We start from the raw sequence: 24,634 nt of genomic DNA, 5'->3' as shown, positions 1-24,634 counted from the left end.
GCTCCCCATTCGGTGCTCTGCAGTAACCCACATTGTCTGAAGTGGCTGGCTGAGAGCTTTTTGGTTTGGTTTTGTTGCCACTTATGTGGCATTTGTTCAGATTTGCATATTTTAAAGAGAAAATCTGGCAACATACTCTATTCTGCTTTCCTTACTCTTTTGCAATAATTCTTCCCTCTTAATTGCAGTACCTTACTTGATAAGTAGTCTCACGGGTTTCAGTAAGACTGCTTAGGGAATTGAATACCACATTGTTAGCAGAAATGGGAAAAATGAATAGTGCTTTTAAGAAGTGGAGAGCTTATATGCTTCTGTCTCATTAGCAGAAAACTGAACTGCTTTCTGCTCAAGCTCATCAATGAAACTGGTATCATCAAAGATTTTAACCTTAAAGCAGGGAATTTACACATAATGCAGTGCCATTGATTTGGTTGATGCTAGGGAGCCAGTGGCATGGTAGTAGTCTGCAGCTCATCCAAATTGTGGCCAAACTTTTACAGAATGTATTAAGTTCTTTGGTTGTTTTTTTCCTCTTATAACATACAAGGATCAAAGAGTGAGATCAAGGATACACTGCATGTGTCTTTGGATATATGGCTTCCCACTCTCCTCACCAATAGTCACCAAAATTATTTCAGACTATAGGATTGGCTTTCATATGGTAATGGTGTTGATGAATCAAGATTTTTTTTTTGGAAGAACAAGGAAATCAAGGTGGGTCTGGTATCTACCATCTTTATCAAGTGCTATTGCTGTAACCACTGTAGCATTGCTTGGGACTTAATTCTCTTATCAGCTTTGCTATCTTAAACATAGCAGAAAAAGCAGTTGGAGCTCTAAACAGTGCTTTAAAAGGGGCTTGTAAGTAGATAAGAAGTCTGTGATTTTGAAGAGGCTTTGATCATTCCACTGGATAAATGTGGAACTCTTTCTCAACTACAGAATTACCTGGTTTGGTCTCTGCTGGCAGGTGAAGACTGAAGAAACAGAAGTGTTTTAAGTGAAATCAAGAGTTGTATCTTTAAAAAATGGCAAGAGTTGATGCTGTTAATATACAAATGTGATTTCTATACAGACTTTGTACCTTTCATGCGGATCCCAGAGTTGGACACATAGTTATAAATTAGGTAGTTTTTAATGAGTGGAATGATTGTCTATGAGTGTGTGTAATCCAAGTTGTGTAATTAATCTCTAAAATGTATCAGAGACACACAGTTTCTAAACTGGATGATCTTAGGGATTGGTATATGGATCTGTGACAACTTCTTATTTTAACAGAAGAGTTTGGAGGAAAAGCTAAGTCTTTAAATGGTATTGAGCCATGCCTCAAACTTTATGGTTTAGAAAATTGTATCAACTGGGCAGTTTCAATACTTGCTGCCTATAAAGGCTTTGAATTTCCACTGTGCAAAAAGGGTCCTGAGGCAGTAGCTACTCTGAAAACTGATCTATGACAAAAGCTCCATTTGGAGGAGAATATTACGTGCTCCTCATCTCTGCAAGCTGTCCTGCTTTTTTTGTTAGTTGGTGCTTCTCTAGGAGGCATTACTCTCATGCTTTTGTTCTATCCTTTCCTTTCACAACATGAAAGAAAATCCTGTTTCAAGTGTTCCACGGAGTTCCTTTCATCCTTCAAAGTGATGTTACTTATTTTGCAATGTAATCACCTGTATGGGCTTGCTTTTGAGCTGTACGGCTAAGCTTTTTTTTTTTTTTTGAAAGAGATGTAATGTTTGCACATTTACTACATGTCATTGATTGATAACAGTGATGAAATAAATAACTCAAGGATTTAACTTGTTTTCTTTTTTCACTCTTCTGTTTCTCACAGGTTCATTGCTAAACCATGTGCCTTAGGCCTTAAAGTCCAAGCCAATGGACCGCAGAAAGCTCAACCTAATGCTATCCTGGAAAAGGTTTTCACAGCTATTACAAAGGTAGAGTATTTAACTAAAATATTTGGCATATAAAGTGGAATATACCACTATAAACTGTGTCGGAACAAAACAAAGCTAACTGCTATGTGCAGTGCTGTGTTTTTACAGTTAAAATCAGAACATGCACATGTCAAGGTTGTCATCAGCATGCCAGCTTGAGCAGTTGTGCATCCCTTCGTGATGTCTCCTGTAAGATTTTAATCAAAAGTTGTTACAGAAACACTTTGAGTGTGCCATATGGCCACCTACATTTTTTGTTTCTTACCTTTTAGAAATTTCCATAAAATCTTCGTGTGTGTGTGTTTGTTTTTTTTGTTTTTAAAAAAAGAGTGAATTGTGAGCTAGTAAGATTGGCCTTACTGTGTTTTCCATTACACTTTAAAGCTACTCCTTCTAGGGGAGCTGCCTGGGTGCAGGGTGCTGGTGGCTTCCTGATGTCCCAGCTGTTTATGTTGTGATAAGTGTCCTTTGAAGATGGGGGGGAGGGAGAAGCTAGAAAATTGAGGGAACTGACTGAATAATGTTTTAGAGCTTGCAGACTTTTTTTGTAGAAAAAAAAAAGATTTCCCCCATCACTTATATCTGTGTCTCTACAGCTCTCACTGTGTAGTATCTTGACTAAACCTCTGTGTCATCCTTTTGAAGCATCCTGAGCTTTCCCGTAGCAGTGAGCAGATGTCTTTTAGCATCTCCTGAAGACCACAGTGGTCAGCCGCTTTGTAGCAGAAAGGCCAGTGGAGGCCTGAAGGATGAATTCTCTGCAATTTCCCAGTCCCGTCTCAGCTCCAGGCTGCAGCTGGGCATGCGACGGCAAAGGCATCAGCCTAAACTTCAGAGATAATTAGAGTCATAGAGGGCAAAATTGGGTTCAGTGACAGGGATGGTGAATATGCCATGGATCTTTCTTGCTTGTGTATCCCACCCTATCCTGAGATCACCATGGCCCTTGGTGTGCTTGTCCTGTTTTCAGGGAGTCTATTCCACATACCTTGTTTCTAAAAGCTGCAGCACGTGGGCTCTCATTCAGCTGGAGCAGGAATGGTTTTTTTCTTATTTATTTATTTTTCCTTACAGCATCTGCTAGTCCAACACAGGGCCTGAGTGCGTGAGGTGATCTAACTGTTGTCTGTCAGTCATGGGAGGAGCTGGCACACACAGCTCCCAGCACCCAGTGTACAGAGGGAAGAGCCCCAAAGGAAAGAATCCTGCAAGAGTTTGGTATAGCTGTCTGGTAGCTGCTCTCAAAGAAACTGTCCAATTTAGATAGCTGCCTTTTTTGAGTCATGGGCAGCAGTTCTCTCAAGTCAAGCTCCCAAGAGCTGCATCAGTCATTTCAATTTTCTGAAGTTACAGAGAAGAGCTTTTTGTAACTTTCCATTGTAAAACTAATGGCTACCTTGGTTGACTAAAAGTAGTTGAGGGTGAGGGTTTGTGTTTGCTTTTTTGTTTGTTTGGGTTTTGTTTTGGGGTTTTTTTGAGCTTATTAGCCAATACTTTTCCCTTCATTTGTCTCATCCTTTCCCTTCCCTTCCTTTCCTGTCTTTTCCTGGAGGCTGAAAAGTAAAACTTGAACCTGATGAGAGCTTTGCTATTTTACCTCTTGCAACATTTTAAAAAGGTCTTTAACATGGTAGCTTTTGAATCTTATTTAATTTATATAACTGGCTTGCAGAAATCTATAGCTACAGAAAACAGATTGTCTAAAAGCTTTTTCTGTTTCTTTAAAAAAGATTGTGATCAAGAGAAATCTATAAATAATCCTCATGCAATACTGTATGTGTAGAATGACTGCATAATTGGAAATATAGCCTTCACTGCTTTTCTCTATATAGTAGTCAAATTAAGGACAGACTCATTTTCTTTTGCCCTACCTCTGCACTGGTTTGCAGCTGCTCTTATGAAATGAGAATTCGACATTTGCTGCTTTGGATGATAATTGTGTGTAGCTAATTTTGCAGAAAAGAAAAGTTATGTCTCCCTGTTGTCAAGGTGATTTTCCTCTTGAAGTTGTCACTTTGTTTAATGACCTCATTTTTTAACGTAAACATGGGATATATCTTCTTTCCATGTCAGTCAATCTTCACTGCTACAGCATCTGATAGGACAAAGATCCTGATGCAGGAGGATGAAACAGACATAGCACGTGGCAGGCAAGGGGTGTTTGTAAACCCTGCTGCTTGTTTTATCCTTACTTATCCTCACTTCCCAAGTTTTAAGCAAGTTTCTATCCCATTGTCTCATTTAAGTTTCTTATTTGTAATAACCTGCCTGATGTATTACAGCATATGTCCTTCTAGATCAATAATAGTCACTGTAAACCTATTTTGATGTGGATCTGCCAGCAGTGGTTTTTGTGAGAGTAATTTTATTTCTATGTATTCATGTGTCTGACAGGCAGCCTCTTAAGACATTGAGAGACAATTATAGTGGTTCTAAATTTAATGTAGATTTGGTACAGTTGGGCAAAGAAATAATTTTTATCCTTCTCTGTTCTGTAGCATCCAGATGAGAAGAGGCTGGAGGGCCTCTCCAAGCAGCTGGACTGGGATGTGCGCAGCATTCAACGTTGGTTTCGACAAAGACGCAACCAGGAAAAGCCCAGCACTCTTAGAAAGTTCTGTGAGAGCATGTAAGGATACGTGTTCTCTTCTTGAGTCTTGTTGAGCCTGTGTCCTCATCAGTTTTCCCCTTTGTTCTTTATGGGTGTTCCTGAAGACAGGTAGAAATACAAATTAATAGAATCTAAACTCTTAAATGATGAAAACAGTCTTTCTCCTGAAGGAGTAAAATTGTACTTTTCATGTATTTTCAATGATGAAAAGCTTTGAGAAATCAGGTGGTTTTAATTCTGTACAGTCAGGGTGCTGGCCTGACGCTTTGCGACAAATTGCCTGGTCTTAGTCTGGGAAGTTGTCTCTACAGCACAACACTTAGCTATACAACCTGACAGAGGTCCTGATATGGAGGAGTAAATATAAAAGCCAGTTGGGGTTTTAAACCCCTTTTTTGTGTGTTCTTATGCCAGGCTTGTCCCCTTTACTAACTCATTTTCGTGGGTGTACTGAACTCTAAGAAGCTAAAGGCATCTGTGCTTTCTTTAGGAAGGTACTCTCACCTGCCTTGGTTTACTTCTAAGGAATCTTTCCTTGCACTCACCTGCTCTTCAAACTGATTATCTAAGTAAAGGTAGTTTTTCTAATTAAATTCCATTGTTTTTAATGTCTGAGTTACATTTCCATGCCAGCTGGGTTTATAATATCAATACTTAATTGGTGTTGAAAGAGCATAGAAAATTAAATCTACTTAAAGTATTCACATGTTTTTCTTAAAAGAGGACTGATAGACATTGTTCTTTGTGTTTTGTTATGAATTTGATACTTAAAGAAAGACTCATTCATTCCAAGACTCTGCCCTCTAGCATTGCTGGATGTTTTTCCTTTGATGTGAAAGATCATGCATTTAAGGCGAATTTTACATGCTCCAGATCAAGAGACTTGGCAGATATTGCTGAGATCATAAACAAGTATTGACTTGCACCCTGTTGGCCAAGTAGAAACATAGAATGGTTTGGGTTGGAAGGGACCGTGAAGGTATTTTAGTCCAAGCCCCCTGCAGTGAACAGGGACATGTTCAAGAGATAAAGTTGCTCAGAGCCCCGTCCAACCTTGACCTTCAATGTTTCCAGGGATGAGGCATCTACCACCTCCTTGGGCAGTGATTCACCACCCTCACTGTAAAAATTTCTTCCTTGTATTTAATCTAAATCTACCTTCTTTTCGTTTAAAACCATTACGCCTTGTCCTGTCGTGATAGGCCCTTCTAAAAGGTTTGTAGTTGTATTATTACTGGCTTAAAATTCTAGTTAGACTTTTTGTTAGCTGGGAAAGAAGTGTTAGGTAGTAAAGAAATCATAAAAACACTGCAGACCAGCCAGAAAGGGAGGGATGCATGCATGTGTCTTTTTTTCATTTTGTAGGTTTCTTAAGTGTTTTCCTTAAAATGTATCTTCCTGTGGAGATATACAGGAAGGTTCATAATATGATCCAGAATAAATAATCTATTAAGGCATTTTTTGCTAGAGCTAAAACATAGATGAAATGTTATTCCAGTAGCAACTGATTCTTACTTTCAACTAAGGACTGAGTAGTTAGAAGAATCACAGAATCACAGAATAACCAGGTTGGAAGAGACCCACCAGATCATCGAGTCCAACCGTTCCTATCAAACACTAAACCATATCCCTCAGCACCTCGTCCACCCGTGCCTTAAACACCTCCAGGGAAGGGGACTCAATCACCTCCCTGGGCAGCCTGTTCCAGTGCCCAATGACCCTTTCTGTAAAGAATTTTTTCCTAACGTCCAGCCTAAACCTCGCCTGGCGGAGCTTGAGGCCATTCCCTCTTGTCCTGTCCCCTGTCACTTGGAAGAAGAGGCCAGCACCCTCCTCTCTACAACCTCCTTTCAGGTAGTTGGAGAGAGCAATGAGGTCACCCCTCAGCCTCCTCTTCTCCAGGCTAAACAACCCCAGCTCTCTCAGCCGCTCCTCATAAGGCCTGTTCTCCATCCCCTTCACCAGCTTTGTTGCTCTTCTCTGGACTCGCTCCAGAGCCTCAACATCCTTCTTGTGGTGAGGGGCCCAGAACTGAACACAGGATTCAAGAAGCGGTCTCACCAGTGCCGAGTACAGAGGGAGAATAACCTCCCTGGACCTGCTGGTCACACCATTTCTGATCCAAGCCAAGATGCCATTGGCCTTCTTGGCCACCTGGGCACACTGCTGGCTCATGTTCAGTCGGCTGTCAACCAACACCCCCAGGTCTTTCTCCTCCAGGCAGCTTTCTAGCCAGACTTCTCCTAGTCTGTAGCACTGCACAGGGTTGTTGTGCCCCAAGTGCAGGACCCGGCATTTGGCCTTGTTAAACCTCGTGCCGTTGGACTCAGCCCAGCGGTCCAGCCTGTCCAGATCCCTTTGCAGAGCTTCTCTACCCTCCAGCAGATCGACACTTCCAACCAGGAAGTGGAAGAGTTAAGCACAGATTTTATCTCACTCAGAGAACTGGAGTTCTTTTTTTATTTTAGAATAAGAAAGATAAATTTTCTAAAGATGATTACTCTTTAATAAACAGAGGAACTTAATTGTCAGGATGCCCAACATCTTTCCTTGGTACAGCTAAAATCCACTCTACTGAATATTTAATAAAGCCAGGCAGGGTGAGATTATGGATGAACCTAGTCATCCTGTTGCCAGCAGCTGGTGGTCTTAGAGTTATTAATTTTTTATATCAGTGAAGAACAACTTATTTTCTACAAGTGTTGTAGCTGATACTGTATGTACTTCTCTGCTTGACTTGTAGGAAAGGTCATGGAATCTTGGAAAAGAACTTAAAATTCAATTACTATTAGAGCTAGCATATCTGAGCAGTAAGTTTGGCTGTTGCTGTATCTGAGGCCAAAGACTTCACTCCCTGCATTAGTGCCAGCAAATCAGGGCTGACCTAGAGGTAGAGGAAACCTGAATGTGCCAGAGAAATGCAGGGTGTTGAACTTGCTCTTTTGCATCGTAACGTTGTGGAAAAAGTGTGCAGAAAAGAGCTGAAAGCAAACTGGAAGTAAGATCAAGCTGTGATGAATGTCATTAACTAGACCAACAGAATTAAGTGCCAGCTTCATTTAGAGAACGCCATTGAGTGTTACTGCAACATGTGTACATAATAGCAATGATAATACTTGTCCCAAAAGAAGCAGGGTGGTGTAAAAATAATAGGTGAATTGTTCAGGTTCTGTCTGCTCTTGGTTTCCAGAAGGTGCAGTGGGAGTTGCCTCTCTGTCTCCTTATGTGCTGCAGTGAGAATGTGGTGTTAACCAACCAACCAACCATGCGTGCATTGCCCTTACAGCATTTCCAGTGTGCAGTGCGTGTCACCAGCCATCCTGTCACACATGCTGGATGGAGTTGTTGGTAGGCAGTCAGAACAGCAAAGGGAAGACAGGGATATTGTTTTCCCACTCAGTACAGGTGTTGAACGGTTGTCTAGTTAAATCTGTCCATCAGGGCACTGAGCGTGCTGCTTCACTTCAGTATGTTTGGAGCAAAGAAATCCTCTGTATGAGGTCTGTAGCCTTTTCATAGCTATTGAATTAATGGGGTGGCTATTTTTGGATGAAGAGACCATGTGAGGCAGGTACTTTGGAGTTCCAGGCTGCATAAAGCATATGTTCCCATGACAGGCGCGGTAAGGGGAGAGCTCCAAGTAACTGAAGTGCCAGTGGAGAGTTTTGTAGCCCTGACAGAGAAGAAGCGTGCCCCTCTGTAGGAAGCAGGCACAGAGCAAGCCAAGTGACAATGATCCCCGCCTAACACCTTCAAATGTTGAGTGGCTGTTGTCCTTCCAGAGAAGACTCCAGTTTTACTGGCAATTTTATTGACTGTGACTTGGAAAGAAAAGTGATGGAACCCACAGCAAATGTGGAACTGCTCAAGAAGAGCTCCGGTTCTTTTTACATGGAAATGATTCAGTTTACTGCTAGAAGAAGTGTTCCTTGGGCCCAGAGTGACTTTCTCTTCCATGATGCAAGGGAGAAGGCAACTGTGCCAGAAGAACCATAGGCCATTTCTGACTGCCTTATCTTTCTTGCGAAATGAGTAGTGTGGGTACTATCTAAGATCAAGGAGCTTCAATAGGACGAAGGCTGAAAGTGAAACTCAATGATAAACATGATTAGCTGGGATGAATGATATCCAAGATCCAGGCGCAAACAGATTAGAATAGTAACTTAATACATTCTTAATTACATTCTTGTCCCAGATTTCTCACTTTCTCCACCCCTTCCATTGTTTTTCTTTTCAAGCAACTTCAATTCTGGTCCTAAACAGAGTGCAGAGAAACTCCAAAACCTACACGATTTTATTTCAAAATGGAATAATTCCTTAGCTGGCATCAGCAGATGGTGGTTTCATGATAAAAAAGCCAGTGCTAAAATCTTTTATATATAGATACTATTTGTGCCATGACATTGTGGTGAAAATAAATTACTTTTCAGAGACCTTAACTAGAAATGACCCCATAATATTTGTGTGTCAGTCTGAGAAAGAAGATGTTTGATCGTTGGAGCTGTGAATACCATTAATGGCGAGACTTCAATGGCATCACGTACCTGCTTAGTATTTCAGATATGATGGTGATAAGTACCTATATAAAATATGAAATAGATAATTTCACCAGGTGATGATTCATGATCCAGTATTACTACTGTCTGTCTGACTGAATGGGGTGCTGAGGATTATTTTACTAGCAAATTAATGGGTTGTTTCTCAAGGATTTGGTGATTCAGACATAAAACTTGGAGTTAACAGCAGAGTGTTTGTAGCCTCTAGGAAAGGAATCCACTTAATATAACCTCAGATTGTAATACTCAGTTATTCAACTTGCTATATGCACTGCAAAGGAGAGTCTGTCCGTAGGTTTTCTTTCTTTTTATGGGAATTTAGGCGGTTCTGCACCTTTACTCAACTTGAAAGATCCAGGATGCACAAAGAAGAAAAAGCGATGAACTGAGTGTGCAAAGTGGACTTTTCTACTGCCACACATTCGTGGGTTTTGTTCCTTTCTCTCTATCTCTATGGCACAGCCTAACATCAAGGAAAGATAGACTTTATCCTGAAGAAGAATAGGGCAAGGGCCTCATGCTCTGCACTTTGAGTATGCAGTGCATGAGAAAACACAGAAAATGTTCGAGAATTAACTTGGACTTTTTTCTGGAGTCCATGTGGTTTCTGTGTTTCCAAGGCTAAAAATTATTTCTCTAGAGGACTGTCAATCTATTTATAGGTAGAATCATAGAATAGTTTTGGTTGGAAGGGACCTTAAAGACTGTGTAATTGCAACCCCCTTGCCATGGCAGGGACATGCCCCACCAGACCTGGTTACCCAAGGTGCCATGCAACCTGGCCTTGAACACCTCCAGGGATGGGGCAGCCACAGCTTCCCTGGGCAACCTGTGCCAGTGCCTCAACCCCTCATAGTGAAGAAATTCTTCCTTATGTCTAGTCTAAATCTGCCCCTCTCCAGTTTATAGCCATTGCCCTAGTCCTATCACTACAAGCGTTTGTAAAAAGTCCCTCCCAAGCTTTCTTGTAGCCCCTTTCAGGTACTGAAATGTCACTATAAGATTTCCGCGGATCCTTCTTTTCTTCAGGCTGAATAAGCCCAACTCTCTCAGCCTGTTCTCATATGGGAGGTGCTTCAAGCCCTCTGATCGTCTTTGTAGCAAAGATATCAATTTAGTGATATAAATTTGATCAAATGCACTAACAGATCTGCTGGAGCATAGTTCTAGCACAGAAATGTACTTTAAAAAGTAATTTAAAAAGGTGTCTGACCACAAATAAGTTCCCAAAAATGTTGTAAGAAAGAATGTTGCATCTGAATATAGTGGAATGGGAATTCAAAGCATGGAATAAGATAGAGAGGAAAGGGCTTCAAGGTATGCTGAAGATGACTGGGAGGGTGTAACTCTTGGAAGATCATGAATGATTACTTTGCTGATTGCCAGACAGAATACAGGATCCAGGAATGTCTTTATTAATGTCTGACAGCGTCAGAATGTCAGTGCAGGAGTGATTCCCAAACAACTTCTATATGCTACCTGGTTTCAGTGTATTGTGCTGCTGCTCTCACTGCTGGTGTGCAGGCATGTCTGCTCTTCTCAAAGGCTGAATAGTACAGAAAGAGGAAGCATCCTGTCCTCCTCTCTTGTTTTCTGGAGCAAAGGGAGAGAACCTGTGATGCTCTGACTTATTAGCCTGGGCCTTTGGAATGTTATCAGGCTCGTGATTGTCTGTCCTACAGCTATGTACATTTAAGCAAGCTGTTTATTAAAGATATTCACATGGTTTCCAAGGAGTGGCTGGCAGAAACATATGGCCAAGAGAGTTTTTTTGAGTTTATGCAACAGTCTGCATGTGAAAATCTGCAGACTGAGGAACCAAAGATTTTTTTTTTCTCCCTTATTCTTCTCTGGAAGAAGCTTGGATACTAAAGTAGCTGTAGGTGTGGTGCCTTTTAGGGGATGTAGAGGAGAGAAGAGTCTCCATCTCGTTTCCTAGGCAGAGCATATTCTTTTTCCTAAGGCACTGAAGCCATGTTTATGCGCGTTGCTTTTGGGGAGATTTTAACTAGATATAGCTGTATTTATATGTGTGTGAATGTATATGTGCATAGATAGAGACATGTATACAGAATTTATTTTCTTTTTTGCTTATCGTGCACATTTGTGTGAAAATGTTACTGGCAGTTTGCAACTTCTTGGCCACATTGCTTTTCTTGACTAGCAGAGTAATTTTCTTCTACAAAAGTGTACTGAAAAATTAACAATATAAGGGAAGAAAATTGCAACAGCTGCATGATTGTTGAAATTCTGAACTGTGCTGATACAAATCTTAACAAAGCGCATAAAGCACAGTCTGATGAATTCTTTTGTGTGTAGCAGTAAAGCACTAGAAAATAAATAGGCATCAAAAAGCTTCTAGCTCTGAATTTGTAATAGCCTCAGGCCCCCTTAAGTCAACTTCTAAAACACTGCTCAGTACAATGGTCTTTGAGATGTAAGCAAAAATATGTGGCAAATAGTATTATGGATCCATTTAATTCTGTTTTGTTAGTACAGGTTTTCAGCTGCCTCAGTGCTACATGCAATGTTGGAGTAGTCTGTATTTCAAAAGCAGAAAAGAGAAAAAGGGGATGAGTCCGTAATGTCATGCTACATACTGTGGAGTGAGTGTGATAGTTATTGTTCAATGGCCATAGAATTACCAAATCTCCTTTGTTTAACTCTGCTGTTTTCCATGAGGTAGGGATGGCTGTTCCTTCTCACTCACTCACTCACTCACTCACTCACTCACTCACTCACTCACAGATAAAAGGCATAACCTATCTCCTGCTGCTCTGCTCTGTTCAGATCTAAAGCACTGGTAACTCCACCTGCTGCTTGGTGAAATGAAAACTGCACACCTAACTAGTGTGCTGATAAAAAGTTAGAGGTTTTCCTTGCTAATGTAATTCTGTGTTATTAGGTTTTTCTTTTTTTCTTGTTCTTTCTTGGAGTTCATTGTTCTCGTGAGGCAATAATTCAGCAATAATTCGCAATTAGAGGTTGCTTTATTTTCTTGGGCAACCAGAATACTCAGTGTTGTGCTGAGATTGTATCCACAGTTTGTTTAGAAAACTGTTGTAAAGACTAATCTTAAATCCTTTTAAGTATCACACGTGTTGAAACTGGGCTGCAGAGATAAGGAAGAGAAGAGCCACGTGAGCAAATGGTGTTTGTGGCATTATTGCTGAATAATCTCCCTGTCTTTGTCTTGGACCAAGAGCTTTTTGTTATATTTTCTCTCGCCCTCCTGTCTGTAAAGGGGAGGGATAGAGCTTTGATGGGCATACAGCCAGAATCAGCCCACCACAGGCAGGTTGGTGAGGGAGGACAGAGGTTTTCAGTGGGATGTGGATTCCATGAAATTGTTTCAGAACAGGGATGATGTGACCTTCACGGAGTACAAGAAGAGTTCATTATATCTGCAGGTAGTAGAGAAGTTGAGGTGAGTCACAGATGCCAAAAAAGGAGTCACAATATCTAGCAAGTGGCAAGTAAAGTCTAGAGAGTAGCAAAGATGATCTGGCAATTTTTATCTGTAGTTAAGCATGTAAAATACTGTGATTTTATCACAGTACTGTAAGAGTTGCATCTTGACTCTGGGATTCATACAGTCGAGGACCTATTATAGGGAAGGTGCTCCAGCCCTCGGTTCATCTTTGTAGCCTTCCTCTGGACCTGTTCCAACAGCTCCCTCTCCTTCTTATGTTGAGGATTCCAGAACAGGACACAATACTCCAGATGAGGTCTCACAGGAGAGGAATAGAGGGGCGGAATTAACTCCCTTGACCTGCTGTCCACGCTTCTTTTGATGCAGCCCAGGATACAGTTGGCCTTCTGGGCTGTGAGCACGCATTGCCAGTTCATGTCGAGCTTCTCATCAACCAGCGCCCCCAAGTCCTTCTCTGCAGGGCAGCTCTCAGTCATGTCATCCCCCATCATGTACTGAAAACGGGTATTGCCCCAACCCAGGTGCAGGACCTTGCAATTGGCCTTGTTGAACCTCATGAGGTTCTCACAGCCCCACTTCTCCAGCTTGTCCAGGTCCCTCAAGATGACATCCCATCCTTCCGGTGTGGCAACTACACCACTCAACTTGGTCATCTGCAAACTTGCTGAGGGTACAGATTTTTTAGGTATTATATCTAATAACATCACAGGAAAGGAAGAGAGAGGTGCTTAAATGCAAGGCCTGAACGGAAGGTAAAAGAGAATGAGTCATTTATACTGAGAGTCCTGTCAATGAAACTAAAGCAGTTCAAAAAGCCCTTGAGCCCTGTTTGGGTATATAAAGCTAAGACAGAAAATCCTTCTCTATTTTACATCAGGGTTTGATGAGAGTAGCGCTCAGTAGCTCTCTATATTATTGATTCCTTTTTCTGATGCCAGGGTAGGTTGAGTTGAATTTATGCTTCTTATATGCCACGTGTGAAGTCAGTGCAGAAGAGTATTGATGAAGCTTTTAATTTAGCGTGAATATACTTTTTCGTATGATATAATTCAGAGCTGCTTCACTGAGAGCTTCCCTGCTCCAAGAGAAAGGGGGTAAAACAGTACTGGTTGTCTGGAGTTACATAAAATATAGCAATTTGTAGCCTGAGTCCCTGGACACATGAATAAGTTAATAGCTGGCAAGCTGTCCTAATTTTAAAGTTGTGAGAACACAGTGCAGCTGCTGACAGCAATTTTAATTCTGTCCTAACACTTGCTCTCTGATGAATCAGGACTAAACATCTTGCATGTACCTCCTCTCCAATGCACAGCTTCCTCAGTACTTGTGCATCTGAATGCAGAGTCTGGGCAATCACAGCCAGCTGACACAGTGTGATTTGCTGTGGTTTTATGCCTCTAGCTTTGCTTCTTGGAGCATCTGTATTAAACTCTGGACTATTTACATTTATTTGGCAGCCAGGCTGGATAAGTAGCTTAATTATACAACTTTTTATGATTTTGTTATGTGCTTTTGTGCAGTCCGTACTTGCACAGGCTGACTCGGGCTGAAGTTCAGCAGCGCAGGCTACTGTTGCGGCTCTAGAGAGCAGTAAAGGCAACCTCCCTGTCCTCTTGTGTCCTTGGCCTCCTGTTTGCCCTGACCTGGTCCAGACAGCTGGTTGTACAGCAGTTTTGTAGGGCAGCACACTATACTTACTGGTATTAAAGGTCACTCTGCATAAAAACACAGAGTGCTTGTCAGTCAGATTTTTCTGTTGTGGATCACGAGGTGGTCACAAAGATGCTGGAGTCCTGTTTCTTGAATGTGTGTATCCAAGTGACAGAAGAGAAACCAGCGAGGCATGGGCAGCACTTGTATCCAATGTGGAAGCTCAGATTTTGTGTGGGGAGGGGGTGGAATTGCTGCAGCCACCTGGCCCCTTCTGATGTGGGAGGGTGGGAGGACGTGATGTGGTGGAGTAGGGCATGTTGTGTTATGTGGCACTCTTAAGTGCATCTCTTCATGCTGCGAGGTCTGTGTGCATTAACACTCACTGAGAGAATGAGTGCTTCTCTGCTGAACAGCTGCTCCTATGGCTGTGTTAACACTCTTTTTCTAACTCTTCCTATCACTGTTTCTCTATTTTGAATAGTAAAATACGGGCTTTGGCTCTGCTGTTGTTGCCATGCTGTCCCAATGCAATAGAAAGCTGAACTGTCCGATGAAAGGGTCGGTGAGAATAAACTTCTTTCAACTCCATGGTGTGCCTCTCCTGAGGGCCCAACAAGGTTGGGGCTTGTATGAAACAGACTCCAGAACTGGGCAAGGTTGGCAATTGCCCTTGTGATTCCTTCCCTACTTATCTGCCATAATCACCTGTGAATCTACCCTATGATCCCTGTTTTCTCTTTGTTTAAGCTGGGCCTCAGGATGTCTCTGTGCCCAAACATGGGGTTAGTGGGAAATGAAAACATTGGTTAAGTGTCAGGGATCACCAGCCCTCTTCCATGTTATTCTGCTGGAGCAGATGGGCAAAGATGTCCATGCCTTGACTGTGCTCACCGTATTTTTAGACTGTGCTGTAAGCACTTATCATTTTGCATCTTATGAAATTCCCCTATTCCTTCAAATTGGATTACTTAAAACTTTGAATTCCCTGCCCTTCCTGCCTTCCGTGACACAGTTTTTAAGACAATTAATAAACCTAAATTAACTCATGTGCTGGTCCTGCAAAGGCACCATCACTTAACATCATCATTGCACATTAAGCAAAGTTATAACAAATTAACTAGGTTTCCATTCTCTTGTGGTTTGTGTGTGCTCATCATAATTTTATGTCATGGAAATTAAATAATTCTTCCCTAAGTTCTGGTTAATGTGAACATGAGTGCAAAATTACAGTTGCAATATAATGACTGAAGATAACTAAAGGAGAACTGCAAAGATTGCAGTATCTGCTCCTTTCTTATGTTCCATAAGCCTTGACTTATCTAGCGTTGATTATAGAAGAGACTGTCTTGGCTTTAAGTGAAGTTGCCAAACACTGCAGAAAAGTGGCTTCACAGTGAAGAAACATGGAGGTAGAGCTGAGAATTTTCAGAAGAGCCAAGAAAGCAAGGGCTTTGACTCTTGATGGTCAGGAAAGGATCATCTGTAAATTCAGCACAGGTTTTTCTTCCAGTTTTTCTTTCTTGTTCTACATAAAGCATTGGGCTGCTTCTTCGTCACCATTTATTACTATGTTTGTCTGTGATACTGAACTCTTAAGTGGTAGATTTCAGGTACTAATATCTCTTGTTCTCGTGTTGAAAATAATTGCTGCCAAAATTTAGGGCTTTTTTATTTCTTTTAAATGAAACATTCCAATAATAAAACCATTCTTGTCCAAGTAGCATGGTAAATGGCATAAAATAGTTATTATTTATTAATAATGAAGGTTGTGTTTACTTCTCAGCTCTGTAATGGTGCTTGTCCGTTCTTTATTTCATCTATGATACTGCATTTGAAAGCTGAGCAGAAGAGGGGAAAGACAGCAAAAGCATTTCTGTCCCTCATTTTCACAACATAATCAGCTCTTTTATTTGCTTTTATCCCGTAGGTTTGGTGTTTGCTTCCTTTATATGCCTTAGTGCTTACTTGTGTGATTTTTGCTTTGTGTTTTCCTAAAAAGTTGTCTTTTCTGGTTTTAAAGATTTCATTTTGTTACTAATACAAACTGCACTTTTCTTCAACCTGTTATGTATTTGCAGTATGGAAGTGATGTGAGCAGTGTTTGCTTAGACTGTAATAACTTTATGAAACACACTACAAGCAAGTATTTATTAATGAAGCATTACTGTCAGATTCAGAATAAATTCTCCATTCTTATGCAGATGCAAATTTTTGGAACTTCAGTAAATGCAGGTATCCACAAAATTCTACTCTTATTTTCATTAAAAAAGAAAGACAAATATGAACAGAAGGTAATTTAGAAGGATACCCTTCTTACTGCTATTTCTGCTGTCTTCAGAGTTGTTAGCTGTTCTGCATGTGTAGCACTAGCCGATGATGTTTGTCAAATTCACACTTAATCCATGCAGATTTGGTCCAATGGGAGCACCTCAGGGATGCCTTTTGTGGCAAGTTGTTCTCGTCCATTGGAGATTACCAACTACAGACTCAGTAGTCCAAAACTACTTGGTATCCTTCCCTGTTTTAGTCTTTACCAACGGAAAAACTTAAGTATGACTTTTCTCTGCAAGTTGCTCATAAAAATCTACCTGTACTGAAATCCCTTACTTACTGTAAGCCATGCAATAGCAATGGATGAATTGGCATGCTTACTCCTCTCTTCTCCCTCACATTTATATTGTCGCACAGTTTTATATTACTTTGGATTACATAGTTTTCTGCATTAGTAAGTTGTCCAACAAGTACTTTCATGCTTCTTAGAGAAAGCTGAACTGAGTATTTTCTTGAGATTTAAGTATTTTTAAGCTAATTTGACAGCTTGTCATACACTGATCTAACTTACTGTTATTTTTTTTTCTCCTCCATTTCTTTTGCTGAGAGCAGAAAGCCATAAACTGACCTGGGTCAAGATGATGTTTGCCTAATGCTGCATTTGTATGGCTGTCTATCAAAATGCTTTTATAGAGAGATTTCGCTTGTATCTTCATGGAAACAAACTTTTGATTGGCAGAGTATTTTCTGTGATATTTGGCCATAGCATCATATATATGTCCAGGACAACAAGGTAGGCAACCCTGGAGTATCGTTAGGCTCAAGAGAGGCAAGCAGTAGCCTGTGGCTGAATAAATGTTGGCAGCAAGAATATATATGCAGTGCTGCTGGAGATGAGAAACATGCTAGTTCCCCTGATGCTTCTTGGGACGATGCTGTGAGGTTGTTAATGTCGCCATGGGCTTATGGCAATCCAATGTTCAATATAGCCTCTGTGTTCTCCTGCTTTGGTGTCTCACCAGAGTGGTTATACACAGACCTGCTGTGGCTAAACACAGAGCCCAGGCTGCAATGGAGACCTTTCTGGTAACTTCATCTGTATGTTACACAGTTTGCACTTCACTTGCATCCACGTTTTTCAACTCATTACATTTTAGTGATATCATTATTGTGATGGGCCCTTATGTTTGTATTGACTGGTCACTAGCATTTCATAGGATCATAGAATAGAACATTTTGGGTTGGAAGAGACCTTAAAGATTATCTAGTTCCAACTCCCCCATGATGGACAGGGACGTTTGCTCATTCAGGGATGCTTTGTTTCTCACCTCCTTGAAGTTGGAGTAACTGGCAGATGAAAAAAATATGAGTATGTGAGTCTTACATTTTGTCATGGATTTCTCTAGAGTAGTGGGGTGATGCATCAGCTCATGTACTCAGAGCTACTTGCAGGTTAAATTTTCTAAGATGAGGCATTGAAACAGGTTGAAATTGCAACTATTGGACAGGAAATACTCAGTACAAGGTGCTGCAGAAACCGTGCTTTGAAATATTTAATGTTATGGTTAGTTATTTAAACACTTTTAGACTAATGGAGTATAGTTTGGTTACATGGTACTTCATGGTGAATTGAGTTAATGGCTTCTTTAGTTTAATTCTTACTGCTCACATGACAGCACTTTGCATGAAAAATAGTAGAAAAATTTCTGTTTCTTCATGTGCTTGGAATTCTGATGGACAATATATTGAAAAGACATAAAAAAAAAATCTTCGTTGTAACAGCATGTTGTAGCAGTTTTTCTAAAGTTTCACTGATGCCACAAATGATGATTGGGAGGTAGGGAAAGGGGAGGAATGTAAATGACTATGTAGATGTACTCCTTCATGATGCAAAAGGGCAAGTAAAATGCAGGACAAGGTGAGGTTTGAATATACTGCTCCAAACTTTGTTTATTCTCCTATCTCAACTATGATAGCACTGCAACTCCTGCTTAGAAGATGATGAGGTTTATCGTCTGACATACAAATACAGAATATAAAGAAACAGCAACCCCCTCCCCAGAAGACTGATCTGTAACTGTGTAGTATCAAGGATGTGTGGCTTCTGCACAAACTAAGTGTGAAATTGAAATATGCTACACGGCTGGGTGATTTCTTCGGGGAAACAGAGAAACAACCCTAACACCTAGCCTAGTTCTGGAAAGATCAATACCCACAAGGGATGAGCCTCTGCTTTAGCAGGCTAAAAACTAATCTGATGATTAATTAATCTGATGACTTCATGTTACAGGAAAGTAACATTCACTGTGAGAAGAAATGGGAACAGCTAATACAGGTTGGTCTAAGAAGGTAATTACCTGTCACGGAAGTTGCCTTATGCATGTATGTTGGCCATCATGACTAGGACAACATTGCTAGGTGAAGAGCAAGTGCAATCTGGAAGATTAAAAGTTTTTGTCCCTCTAGAACTGGAAAAGAGTGGGACAGTGAGCAACTGTTGTGATATCCGCAGGGGATCTGAAAGGCTGTGTTTGGAAACACAGGTGACATGAGATCACCAGTAAGAACAGAGATGAGAGGTCCAGGCTGGAAAGGCTTTGGGTTGTTTGGTTTTTTTTTTCCAAGACTTGTCTGCTTATGTGCGTTGAACATCACTGATGAGAAACCAGTTCTGCTGATCAGACCACAGGGGAGGGTGTGTGGCAGCCATGTGTTTTTCTATGTGCTCTTCCCATGAGCTTTCCAAATACTCTTTGTAGGGCAAGGTTTAGCAATGCTAATAGATATCTGAGGTCTTATCAGAGCTGTATTTAATGTAGTCAGAAGAAAACAGCTGTATAGCCATTAAGAAGCTATGTAACCCAGAAGGAGTTACCAAAACACCTATTTTATTATGCATCTTTTCTGGTCTAATTATATAAACATGCTTTATTATTTACAAAACTGTATAACTTCAAAATTTAGTACTCTGTTTCCTTTCCTTTTTTTCTGCATTACTAAATTTTGCTCTTAAGACTTCCAAAGCTGCATTTTGAGCATACAGATTTAGGACGGGACTGGTCTCAAGTGGCACTGTAATATTAAATATTAAATAACTGCTTCGAACTGCAGCCAAGAGGAAAATCAGCTGACAGTTAAGTCTTAAGCCAGAAAATTGAAGAGGAAAGCAATAAAGTTTCTCAATTTATCATGTCTGTTATTTTGCACGTCTTAGTGAGCTGGGTTTAACTGTCTCATTCCTCAAGTAACTTTGTCAGGAACTAGTTAACATTTGCATGCTTGGTCCGGTCTAACTCAACAGCAGTACCACGGCAAAAGGACAAGAAGTTGAAGTTTCTGTTGTTTGGAAGGTATTTGGTCAGGGGGGAGGGGACGTTATTTTTTTTAATTAACATCCATTTGCATCTGCCAGGCTTTGCAGAAATATAGCAAATTAGCATTACAGAAATCTTGAGAGACAACAAATTAGAGTGGTGGGGCTACTGCCATCAAACATATTGTTACACTTGGAGCTTTATATGAGACTAGTTATCAGGAATGAAGATCAGGGAAGATTTAGTGGAGGGTACATACTGTTAGAACAGTGTTGCAGTTATGTCTGGTCTTTTCCAACCTAGCAATTCTGTGATTCTATGATACCTGGTGTATATCTGAAGGTATGCCATTGGGCTGTCCTACGCACTGATTGTGTTTCTAATCTGCTCTGTGTTTGGATTTTCTGCCTATAGGTCTGTCATGATCTAAGCACATACAGATGTGGGCTTTAATAAAGCTCTTAGGTTATTTTAGAAGAGATTCATTAGGTCAAAGAGATTGCAAGATTGGAATTTGAGTAGAAATTCGTTGGAGATCTCTCTGAAAATTTGCAGGTGAAGACGTATTTCTGTGTGTACCAGGCTGAATGCTGGGAGTGTGCTACCTTATCTTCACCACGTCTTATTTTGAGTTCTGCCTGGAAAAGAGTTGGAACTCTGATTTTCTAAATTCCTTTAAAAGCTGATGTCTCAAAAGAAGGTGAAAATTTGTTGCTTTGCTTTTCTAGATGGTGGCGCAGGCTGTGAAGTATTATAGTCATCCACTACAATCCCCTGACAGTTCTGTGGGATAGCACTGCACACTGCTTGTGTGCGTTAGGGCTTGGATCAGGGAAAGCTCAGAGTGAAACACACTAATACCTGAATTGTCAGGTGCCCAATTGATACAAAAACACAGGTTTGTGCAACTTAACTACTGCCAGGGTTGAAGTCTTAATGCTTTGAGATCAGGATTTGTGACACAATACAAAAGGTCTTAAGTTTGAATTTGTGAGATGTTTGAGGTGCTAGTAGTCCTCCTAGGTTATGGATCGATCAAGCATTACTTTTATGTGCTCCATCTTGTGTTTTTACATTGTTTAGTGCCTAAGAAAAAAGTATATTCTCTTTGTGGGTGTTTTGTTGTTTTAGGGGAGGAGGATTGCAGTTTGTTGGTGTTTGTTTTGGTCCTTTCTATAACCTAAAATGGGAGCTATAATAGGTCACTAGACAATGTCACAAATATTAAGTTGATACAAAAATTCAGAGTCTGTTGGTTTGGGGATCATCCTCTAAATACCTCTTCTTAGACACAGCCATTTAGAAGGAATGCATAACTCTATCTATGCCAGCTTTAATTGGATTAATACCATTGAGTGAATCAGAAGGTTGAAGGCTCTGGTACTGTGTTTGGGGGAGAAGAAAAATGCAATGTGATGATAAAGCATGGGCAGCTTTAAGTTAACAGTGGGCATGTGGGAAACTTAGACATGCTTTCCATTTAGATGAAATAAACATTCAGTATTATTTAAGCTCCACCTCAGTAATGCTCCTTTGAGCACTCTCACAGTGGACATACTCTTCACAGCCCCGGGAAGTCATTGCAACAAAAATAGTTTTGTCTTGGGTTATGATTGCAATAGCCCAGCTACATCCTCACCCCGTTCAGCCAGACGGTAGGATTAAAATGAAAGGAGAACAAAATGTCTGATGGTAGTTCAAGTCTTCTTATCTTCTCCACATAGAAGGTCTGCACCTGTGGAGTTTGCATGAGGCTCGCTTTGGCCATCAGCCCAAAACCTGAGCCCAGAAGTCTGTCAGCCACTGCCAGGAGCTCAGCAGCAGGTGACTGAGAACAGCAAATCTGAAATTTTATGGAAGTGAATTTCCTTGGGAAAGTGTCAGGAATCCGTAGTTTCTCTGAAAATGGTTTTCAGAGCCAGAAAGCTGATTTCTTGAACTGCAGGCAATGTGGCGAGCCTGTGGCTAGTGGCTAAATATGGGGGGGGGGGTTAATGTTAACTGTGCTGAAGTGAGGTGTTCTTACACTGCTGTTTGTGACACAGACAGTAGGAAATCAGCGGCAAAAGTATCTCTGTAAATAACACAGTTTGGGAAGCTGATTTTCTTGCAAAAGAAGCAGAGGAAAGGGAAAACTGCAGGAGCAGAGAGGCTTTGTGCCTCTTCAGCCTTATTCCTGGGAGAAGTGGCCCTTTTGTTGGGACAGGAGCCATGCTGAGCTCGTGGTGCTGGACAGCAGGTCCATGGGGAGGGTGTTATTCGACACAGAGAACAAGCTTCATTTGGTGGTGTGGTGGGCTCCACAAAATGTACGCTTGTGTGTATGGGGTAGTGGGGTGGATTACTTAAACATTGCTTGAACAGTTTGTTTTTATTAGCTGAAGTTTAACTCCACATTTCAGAGCAGAAATTTGGATGGAAATTTTAAGGATAAAATTCATCAGTGTGATGAAGACAACCTGGTTAGACATATGCATGAAATCAGTGAAATGATTGCTTAAGTATGGACTGAAGTAGTCTTTGCTGAACTGGGCATGACCGAGTGTACCAGATAAGTTGGCAGAGGCTTTTCCATCTTCTTAGTTTTCTGTATTATGCTGAAGTATCTTTAAAATTTCATTAGCAGCTCAAAGTTAAAAGGGTTGAGAGGTTAAGAAACTGTACTCTGGAGCAGGAATGCACTCGTGTGTTGAACAAAAGCAGTCAAATCTGTTGGTGCACCCTTGAGGGGCTCTGTAGCATTAATTTTAAGGTGGTATTGGAAAAGAATTTCTTTTTTCATTACTGAAGAGTCACGTCTTAGCTTAACTCTGCTGCAGTGTGTCCCATCCATATTTGTAGCACAACAGCTGGCTTGGTGAGCACAAGCACAACCTGAAGGATTTGCCAGAAGGGACAAAGGTAGACAGGTTTGATCTCCCTCATCCTGAGCTCAAGCAGACCAGACGCAAGCCTAGTTCAATCTGAAAGTCTTGTAGGCATGTTAGTGCAGGACTAACTTGAACCTCATAAACTCTACTGTGAGCAGACAGATCGAGTCTTCTGGAGTGCTTGTTCCTTGAGTGCTTTCATCTGGGTTTGCTGGATTTATATTAACCTTAGAAGTGTTCAAAGCAGCATGATTTTGCTTATGTGGATTGTTTAAATTTTGTAGATTGGTATGATTGATTGGAGGAGTGTTTCAGGTCTGAGGACCAGAGCAAATGCTCACAAAACAGAGCAGCTTCAGCTGTTGCAATCTTTCATGAAGTGTGAATTGCTGTGATGGTCACCCGCAATGGGGTGCTTCACCTAGTGACCTTCATTGTATTGCTTTTATGGGGCAGAGAGTATTGCTGGGGGAAAGGGGAATGAAAGGTATCTTAGCACAGATCTTGCCTTGCTTTTAGTAGTCTGTTGGGCTCTGCTACTTTGCTTTACAAGACTTTATTACTTCCCCTGTTGCAGACAACCCAAACAAGAGCTGCCCCCAGTGACCTGGTGACAGGAGCTGCTGATGCTTAAGAGGGATCTTAAGCAGGATATCAGAAAGGGGTACTAGAGAGGGTTTATGCCACTGGCCAGACATCTTCCCTTCTCTGAGGTCTGTGACTGTTGAGACTGGCTAAGGGCTTTTTCTGAAAGCTGGGTCTGTTACCTAGGGAAATTAGAGACCTCTCTTCATCAACTACCACTTGTGGATTCATTTGGGAATGCAGCTTGATATCCTTACACTTAAGAAAGATGACCTTCCCTTCTATGATGTCCTATGCAGAGAGAAAGACCGTTCTGGCTAAGTTTCCAAAATACTGAGGTGGTTTGGACACTGGGCTGTACTGTGAGTGGACATGATTCTTAATTGTAATTTGCATCTCTTCATCAGTGGGCTACAATGAGACCCAAATAGAGCAATAAAGAGGTAAATACTGTAGATTGTGAATGATGGATTTTGTTATAGTGCCTGTTTCAAGAGAAATTAATTGAGAGCTCACCTTTGGAGGAATCTTGCTGCACAAATCCACATTGTCTGAAACATATTTATCTCCTTTTCTGTATGGTTTTAAGCAAATAATGCAGCTTCACAACTTAGTGTCTGTCCCTTTCCTCCCTATCCTTCCTCGCAAGTCATAGAGTATTTTCTGCTACATAAAACAGTTTCACAACAAGAGATGGTCCTTCACATGCTGACTTGGTGGCTAATGAACCTTTCAGGAGTGTGAGAGATGTGAGAGAGGAGAAAATTGAACCTAGGTTTTCCAAAGCCTGGCAGATGTTCTTACTGCTGGGTGAGTAAAAGGGGCAGCTGCGGAGGACTGAGGAATGCTGACATGCCTATAAAGCATCGGTGGAGTTTTAGGTTACTGGATCCCTGCAGCAAGACAGGAAACCAGGCAGAGAACTGAGTGCTAATTCATTGTGTGTTCAGAGGTGTTCAGAGGCATTGTGATCTATGTGTGACCTTGTGCAAAGGCTTATTGACATGTCTACCATTAATTTTCTCATAGCAGGTAGCTGACAGCTACAGATAGGCTCCTTGCCTTTTCTCAGTCTGTAGTTGAAGCTGATGGGAACAACAATTCTTCATTTTGACCATTTGTTGTATGCATATGTCTTCTGACTGTAATGCCTCGTAAATGTCACTCATTCTGTAAATGGTTGTAACTGTTGATTTAGTTTAATATGGATTTTATAGATTTCGGTATGTGTTAATTTGTAGGTGACAAGCATCTAGTTACAAATTTATCTTTTTTAAAAATTTTATTTATAAAGACAGTTACAAATGAAATGTCATTGGTGTTGGCAGTTAATGTGCAACTTATGGTAAAATGTTGAACATAGTTACTTAGCTAGTTAGATCAGGTATATTCACTTACTGTGTA

At 40.9% G+C, this 24,634-nt stretch overlaps 1 protein-coding gene across 2 annotated transcripts in view; it reads left to right on the top strand.

The window, feature by feature from the left end:
- Window positions 1-24,634, top strand: part of CERS6 (ceramide synthase 6) — a 117,736-nt gene that overhangs the window by 31,779 nt on the left and 61,323 nt on the right. For both annotated transcript variants that reach the window (XM_069861164.1, XM_069861163.1), the window contains exons 2-3: window positions 1,832-1,937; window positions 4,436-4,566. In XM_069861164.1, coding sequence (XP_069717265.1) covers window positions 1,832-1,937; window positions 4,436-4,566 — 237 coding nt within the window. The remainder of the gene's footprint in view (window positions 1-1,831; window positions 1,938-4,435; window positions 4,567-24,634) is intronic.

Source organism: Phaenicophaeus curvirostris, chromosome 7 (genome assembly GCF_032191515.1).
Source record: "Phaenicophaeus curvirostris isolate KB17595 chromosome 7, BPBGC_Pcur_1.0, whole genome shotgun sequence".
Taxonomy (NCBI): Eukaryota; Metazoa; Chordata; class Aves; order Cuculiformes; family Cuculidae; genus Phaenicophaeus; species Phaenicophaeus curvirostris.
This window is presented reverse-complemented; position numbering and strand designations above follow the sequence as displayed.